Below are 7,804 nucleotides of genomic sequence, written 5' to 3'. Positions count from 1 at the left end.
GCATCTGAATTAAGTAAGAACCTATCCAATCGCTTTCACACTCAAGGCCACCCTTGCCTATTACTATACCATGTAATCTTTGGGCCAGAAAAATCAGCATCACAACCTTCTGCGATAGAGATGAAATGTAGGAAATCTGTCCTTTCATTAAACTGAAAAGGTAAACCACCTCGTTTCTCTTTTGCATACACTATCAAGTTAAAATTTCCAGCAAGAAACCAAGGATTAGAAGTTGGTTTATCTATCAACAGATCGAATCACAAGGTCTCCCTTTCCTGAATTATGCACTTAGCATGAATGAAAGAGAAGTAAACTATTGAAAGGAAATCTTGAGATTGAATATGGAGTGTTAAATATTGACAAGACTCCCCAACACTCTGACACTTAATAGAAGACTGGTAAAAAATCCGCAAGGTTCCCTATCGATTTGCAACACAATAGTCTATTCACAATGCAGAGGCCCTGTCCTGAGCCTATACACGTGGCAGCCCGGGAAGGCCAGAGCTGGGTTTGGACCCCAGGCCCACGGGAGACATCCTGAGGCACACCGTCGCTAGGGCTCCCCGGGGGTCCAGAGAACAATCCCGCAGAGGGCGGGGGATATCCCGCTCAGCGCGGGATTGAGGCTATACTAGGTAGGTCCCGAAACGTACGGAGGTCGGACTCTTGAGCAGATATAAATGATAACGCTCCCCAGCGGCATAAGGTATGCTCAGTATTGACGAGACACTCCTCGCAATTTTACTTCCAGTCAAATCCCACTCACCGAAAAACTAACTTGACCGTCGGAGTGCCCACGGGGACGACCTCGGAGCCCTCCCGGCAGTCACCCTAAAGGCCACTTTCAGTTTGTTTTGTAGGGTCAGGACACACTCTCCTCATCAGCCTACCAAGCTCGTCAGGTCAGCTCGGTCTGGGGAAGCTCAGCGCTTCTTCAGTTGGCGCCATCTGTGGGAACCGAGAGGTAAGTGCAGTTGTGTTGATGGTGAGAACACGTTTCAAACGAACCATAGAGAACACCGATCCCGGAGAGGGGTCCCGGCGAAAGGAGACCGAGACGGCTCGGGACGCAGGGGGCTCGGCCCTTTTGGGGGATCGGAAACAGCAGATCCTCCAATTCGTGACGAAGAACCTCCACATGTTGGAAGACATGATCCGACAGGCGAATGAGGGGGTGAAGCTGGGGGCGCGCAAACTTCCAAGGCAAAGGAGAGAGAGAATGAGTCATCTCTCATTCTCTCGGAGGATGAGTCGCGGGACCTACCCCCCAAGAGGAAACGGCCACGGACTCCCCCTCGGCCACGAGCCTCGGTGGTCGGAGATAACGAGAGGTGTTCCAGCGGCCGGACCGCTGGGAGCCGGCGGAAAAACCCCTCCCAGTGGAAGCCCGGGCGGAATGAGCCTAATCGCTCCCCCGATCGATCCGCCAAGAAACGACTGCGCGACCTTCCCCCGTGGAAGCCTGTCCGGGATGAGCTCGAGCAGATCTTGCGGCCGCAATTATACGAGGACAAGTACACAGCCTCGCCTTTTACCCAGGAGATAGAGGACTGTCCGCTACCTCGGAGATTCAAGATCCCGAACATTGAGCTGTATGACGCTTCGACTGATCCGGAGGACCACCTCTCGGTCTTCCTGACGCACATGCGTCTGCAAACAGCCGCAGATGAAATCCGTTACAAGACCTTCCCCATGTTTCTGAAGGGGAGGGCCCGGCTCTGGTTCCAGGGTCTAGCACCAGAGTCCATCCGAAGTTTTCCCGAACTGGCCAGGCAGTTCGTCGCCCAGTTCGTCTCTTCAAAGACCTATTCGAAGAACGCGGCTCACTTGATGGCAATCAGGCAGAAGCCGGACGAGTCCCTGAGAAATTTCATGGCTCGCTTCAACACGGAGAGCCTGCAGATCAGGGACAAGGATGAGAAGGTGGTGATGGCTGCCTTCATGAACGGGTTCAGGGCAGAGGAGCTCTTCTACAAGTTGGCTGAGAAGTCTCCCGGAGATCTGGAAGAGCTCCGGACCAGAGCGCACGCAGCCGCTAACGCAGAGGAGGCGGCACGCCTGAAGAGAGAGTCAGATAAGGAGATCGGAAATCGGAGAGGACGTGAAAACCTCCCTGAAAACAAGGACGGCCCGGCTAAGAAGAATGTTTTTGACCGACTCTCAAAGGAGAAAACCCCCGCTCAACGGCCGCTTCCGGAAAAGGGGTACACCCCCCTAACTCGACCCAGAACCCAGATCCTGGCCGTTATGGAGGCGGAGGGCCTAGGAGAACGGCCGCCTAAGATGGGGACACCCCGGAACAAGAGAAATCAGGACCGGTATTGCGCTCTTCACCGTGACGTCGGGCATGACACGAAGGGGTGCTGGGCCCTGCGTAAGGAGATCGAGGACCTGATCCAGCGCGGCTTCTTGGGGCGATTTGTGTGGCCAGGTCGACCCGGCCAGGAACCAGGACGTACCCACCGCGGAGATAGAGGCGAGAGCCAGCGTCACGACCGTCCTGAGCGGCGTGATATTCCTTGGACTCACTCCCCCGACCAGGATACCCAGAACCTAGCAGGGGTGATAAACACCATTGTCGGGGGTCCCACGAGGAGGAACAGCCATGCAGCTCGGAAAAACAGGGGACCTCTCCCCGAAGGGGACGATTCCCTGAAGCCCCTGCGCATGGACGACGAGATCACCTTCGGACCAAGGGATGCGGTTCTCCTGGCATCCGGGAACCACGAGGCCATCGTAATAGACGTCGTAACCAATAACTATCGAGTGAAGAAGGTGTACGTCGACCAAAGAAGTGCGGTGGACATCCTATTTTATCGGGTGTTCAGAGAGCTCGACTTGGAGGATGGACAGTTGACCCCTGTTCGGACACCCCTGGTGGGTTTCACCGGAACACCCATCAACTCGGAGGGGATGATCACCCTGATGGTTATGGTAGGACAGGCGCCCAAATGTCGAACCATCCCCGTCAACTTTGTGGTGGTCAAACAACAATTCCCGCACAATATATTCCTGGGTCGGCCCGCCTTGAACGCCCTCTGAGCTATCTCTTCTATGCTCCACCTCAGCGTCAAATTCCCCACATCGGGAGGAATAGCCGAGGTACGTGGAGATTCGGAAGTGGTCTGAGCTTGCTACCTGGCCGTGCTCCGGGGACAAGAGAAGGTGGTCGCCCAGACGACCAGCTTGGAGCCCTACATCTCGGGGGAAGAGGCCCGACAGTTGGATACCCAGGACGAGATCGAAGAGTTCCCCTTGGGAGAGGAAAGGCCGGATCGGGTCCTCCGCATCGGCGCGTCGTTACCTTCCGAGGAGAAGGAGGGTTTGAAAGTCCTGCTAAGGGAGTACTCCCAGGTCTTCGCGTGCACGATCGAGGACATGCCCGAGATTCCGACTAATCTGGCCGTCCACCACCTCAACGTAGATCCCCGCTTCAAACCCGTAAAGCAGAAGAAGAGGAATTTCCCCCCGGAGAGGAATGAGGTGGTCAAGAAGGAGGTCGGCAAGCTGCTGGAATCTAAGATCATCCTGGAGGTGTATTACCCGACCTGGCTAACCAACCCCGTCTTGGTGAAGAAGGAGGACCAGTCTTGGAAGATGTGCGTGGACTTCACAGATCTCAATAAGGCCTTCCCAAAGGACTGCTTCCCCTTGCCAAGGATCGACAGGTTAGTAGATTCTACTGTGGGTTTTGACGTTTTGTGTTTCTTGGATGCTTTCAAGGGATACCACCAGATAGAGATGGCCGAAGAACATCGGGAAAAGACCTCCTTCATTACTGAGGAAGGAACTTACTACTACCGGACAATGCCGTTTGGGCTAAAGAACGCTGGAGCCACCTACCAGTGCTTGGTCAACAAACTGTTCTAGAATCAGATCGGCAGGAGTATGGAGGTTTACGTGGACGATATGATCGTCAAGAGCCGAACTGACCGGCAGCTCATTCCCGACCTGAGGGAAATCCTGAACATCCTGTGGGAAAGCAACCAGAAAAAGTGCACCTTCGGGGTTGGGTCTGAAAAGTTCCTAGGATTCTTGGTCTCCCGAGATGGGATCCTAGCCAATCCAGATAAGCTCCAGGCCGTCATGGACATGGCCCCACCGAGGAACATAAAGGAGGTCCAGCAGCTCACGGGAAGGATGGCCGCCCTGAATAGATTCCTCTAGCGCTCCGCGGTGAGAGGGCTACCCTTCTTCCAAATCATGAAAGCACCTAAGGACTTTCAATGGACTGAAAAATGCCAGAAAGCCTTCGCCGACTTAAAGGTATACCTGGCTGAGCTGCCTACTCTGACCGCCTCGGAGCAGGGAGAGACCCTGTTCCTATACTTGTCTGCCTGCAACGAGACCGTTAACACGGTTTTGGTGCGGGAGAACAGGGGGACTCAAAGGTCAATATACTACGTCAGCCGTGCTTTACAAGAGTCGGAAACGCGGTACACGCCGGCAGAAAAGTTGGTCCTTGCCTTGGTGCACGCCGCCCGGAAGCTCCGACCTTACTTCCAGGCCCACAGCATTGTTGTCATGACGGATCAACCCTTACGTCAGATACTCACAAAACCTGAGGTTTCGGGCAGAATGACCAAGTGGGCCGTCGAACTGGCCGAACACGACATCGGCTATCAGTCTCGCACTGATATCAAAGCTCAAGCCCTAGCAGACTTCCTCGTCGAGGGAGCCAATTTATCCGTGACTGAGTCGAGCTCTTTGCCCGAGGAGGCACGGCCAGAAGAGCCATGGATACTATTTGTGGACGGGGTCTCAAGTAAGGAAGGGAGCGGAGTCGGCCTGCTACTCACCTCGTCCACCAGGGAGGAGCTGACCCACGCGCTCACATTTGACTTTCCGGCATCCAACAATGAGGCTGAGTACGAGGCCCTATTGACAGGATTGCGGATAGCCCACCAGATGGGTATAACCGCGATCAGGGTCCAGAGCGACTCTCAACTCGTAGTCTACCAGGTCTGCGGGGAGTACAAGGCCAACGAGGATGTCATGAAAAAATATTTGGCTAAGGTGCGAGAGGCGATAACCCTGTTTGACATTTTTGAGATCGAGCAGGTGCCGATGTCACAGAACAAGCGGGCGGACGCCCTATCGAAACTGGCATCCTCCTCGTTTGCCTACCTGAGCAAGGAAGTTTTGGTGGAGGTAGTCAAGCAAAAAAGTATTGGCCAGGTCCAGATCTTGGCTGTAGGTAGCCCGGCCTATTGGATGACCCCCCTCATGGATTTCCTCAGCTTGGGTGCCCTCCCCGTGAACAAAATCGAGGCTCGCCGACTCCAGTTCAGAGTTACCAAGTACGCCTACTCTGGAGGGACCCTCTACCGGAGGTCGTATTTGTCTCCCTGGCTAAAGTGCGTAACTCCTGAGGAGGGCGACTATATCCTTCGAGAAGTTCACAAAGGCTTATGCGCGGCACATGTGGGATCTCGAGTGTTGGCCAAAAAGTGCCTACTCCACGGCTACTATTGGCCCTCAGTATTCCAGGATGCCGCGGCGCTAGTTCAGCAATACCGAACTTGTCAGGTGCACGCCCCGCTGCGCCACCAACCAACTCAGGAGATGGTCTCCAACCACAGTCTTTGGTCCTTTGCCCAGTGGGGAATAGACCTTTTGGGGCATTTTTCTCGAGTTTTCGGGAGATATGAACATCTCGTGGTGGCCATCGATTACTTCACAAAGTGGATAGAAACGGAGCCTCTGACCACTATCTCTGGGCGAGCAGTCCAGAAGTTCTTCTAGAAGAACATAGTTTGCCGTTTTGGGATTCTGCATGTCTTGATATCCGACAATGGGTGACAGTTTACTGAAAATCCCTTCAGGAGCTGGTGCGCCGAGTTTAGGATTAGCCAACACTTCACGTCGGTCGGTCATCCCCAGGCTAACGGCCAAGTAGAAAACGTTAACCGAACCATTCTGCTAGGGCTGAAGACTAGGTTGGAACTAGCCCGGTCTAATTGGCTGAAAGAATTTCCTAGTGTCCTTTGGGCTTACCGTACTACGCCAAGAACGGCCACTCATGAGATCCCGTTCTCCCTGACTTATGGGCGGAGGCGGTGGTACCCGCAGAGATCGGCCTCCCTTCGCCTCGGACACAGAATTTCATTGCGACAGCCAACGAAAAAGAATTGAGGTGTAACTTGGACATGTTGGAGGCCAAGCACGAGGAAGCGGCGATACGGGTGGCTAAGTACAAAGGTCAACTCGCCCGCTACCATAACGCGAAGGTGAGGAAGATGCAGTACCAGCTGGGAGACCTCATCCAAAGGAAAAATTCAGTCAGCCGAGCCCACAGTTCCAACAAGCTTAATCCGAACTGGGAGGGGCTGTACAAAGTCTTAGAAATGAGCCGAGGTGGCTATTGCAATCTTGTGAAATTAGATGGAGTGGAGGTACCCGAACTTGGCACTCCTCGAAATTGTGATTGTTCGTAGGATAGGTTGGGCCAGGGTGTCTTACGGCCTATTCTTCATACAAGTTCATCATTAAATAAATGTTCGACTTTGGACCTTCATTACAAAGTTTGTCAATGCCGTGAACCTTCACGCCATTTGTTTGTCAGTTCATTGCAAACTTTATCGACACCGTTTACCTTTTAAGTTTAAGTCCTACACCAGCTAAGTGTCCTGATGGGGGGGCCATGAATGGTGAAGAACGATAATGGACAAAATGCCTTTAAAGTTTGATGCTCGGCCCAGGAGGTTGACACGTCGTAAATTAGTTCGATGTAGCTCGCTAAGACGCTCAACTCAGGAAGTCGGGATGACTGCCTTCAAAATTTTGACGCTCGACCCAGGAGGTCGGCATTGCCACCTTTAAAGTTTGATGCTCTACCCAGGAGGTCGGCACGCTGGGAATTTGTTTGGTATATTTTGTTAATGCCCTAGTCTGTTGTCCCTGACAATTCTGTTGTTAGCTTAAAGTCTGATAGATGCTCGACCCAAGAGGCCGACACGCTGCATTGGTAGATCTACTTGGTGCTCGACCCGGGAGGTCGGCATACGGCTTTGGGCGCTAGAGCTCAGCGAAAGCGAGAATTGCGAGCCGAGATTAGACAGCTTCATTCGAATTTCATATATACATTCAAAACCTATCTATTACATAGCCTACCGAGCTACAGGAAAAGGAAAGAATATACAACTCAGCCCCCTGAGACCCCTAAACCATTGGCTTCTTCCCGGAAGCCCTGCCGGGGGCCTCGTCCTTCTCCAGGGGAACCTCTGCCAATTCGGCTCCCACGTCGCTCCGGCCCACCAGGTCCTTCAGGGCATGCCCCTTGCAGTACCCATCGAAGAACCAGTCTAACTTCTCCTCGGCGGCGGGGTTGTAATCCTTGAATGCGGCCAAGTCGAAGCTAGGCAGGTTGAGACCCATCACCTGGTCCAGGGCCCGCGTGAAGCCGACCAAGAGGATGGGCTGGTTGAGGAGGGCCACGTCCTCGGCAAACTGTACAGAGGAGATGAACTCCCGAACAGCCTTCTTGCGTTCCCGGCTGACGGTGCCAGAGAGCTCGATGACGTGGTCCGCCTTCAGCTTCTCCACGCCCGTCCTCTCCTGATCTAGCTCTGACCTTGTGGAGGCGAGCTGACTTGGGCCACCTCCAGCTCCTTCTCGGTCTTGCCCAGTTTGGCAAGGGAGTTTGCCTCCTTAAGGGCCTGGGCAAGTCTCTGCTCGGTCTTCCGATTCTTCTTCTGCAACTTTTCCAGATCGGGAGACAACTCGGAGAAGCGGGTCGCAAGGGCAGCACCGGCGGCGTTGGCCTGAAGGAAGGAAAGAGAAATTAGCACATCACTAACTACAT

General features: G+C 53.8%; 1 protein-coding gene across 1 annotated transcript; it reads left to right on the top strand.

Annotated features, from left to right (window-relative positions):
• The first annotated feature begins 680 nt into the window (after positions 1-680).
• On the top strand, positions 681-3,870 carry LOC140036191 (uncharacterized). The gene is made up of 4 exons (XM_072077495.1): positions 681-706; positions 861-964; positions 1,181-2,934; positions 3,166-3,870. The coding sequence occupies exons 1-4, from the start codon at positions 681-683 to the stop codon at positions 3,868-3,870; spliced, it is 2,589 nt and encodes an 862-aa protein (XP_071933596.1).
• The last annotated feature ends 3,934 nt before the right edge of the window (positions 3,871-7,804 follow it).

The sequence above is a fragment of the Coffea arabica genome, chromosome 2e, assembly GCF_036785885.1.
Source record: "Coffea arabica cultivar ET-39 chromosome 2e, Coffea Arabica ET-39 HiFi, whole genome shotgun sequence".
Lineage (NCBI taxonomy): Eukaryota > Viridiplantae > Streptophyta > Magnoliopsida > Gentianales > Rubiaceae > Coffea > Coffea arabica.
This window is presented reverse-complemented; position numbering and strand designations above follow the sequence as displayed.

Excerpts from the sequence above, each read along its gene's own strand:
- LOC140036191 (XM_072077495.1), top strand. The coding sequence starts at position 681 with ATGATAACGCTCCCCAGCGGCATAAG. Across the intron at positions 965-1,180 it reads CCATCTGTGGGAACCGAGAG|CTGGGGGCGCGCAAACTTCC; the intron begins GTAAGTGCAGTT and ends GAGGGGGTGAAG. Across the intron at positions 2,935-3,165 it reads TGATCACCCTGATGGTTATG|GTGGTCGCCCAGACGACCAG; the intron begins GTAGGACAGGCG and ends GGACAAGAGAAG.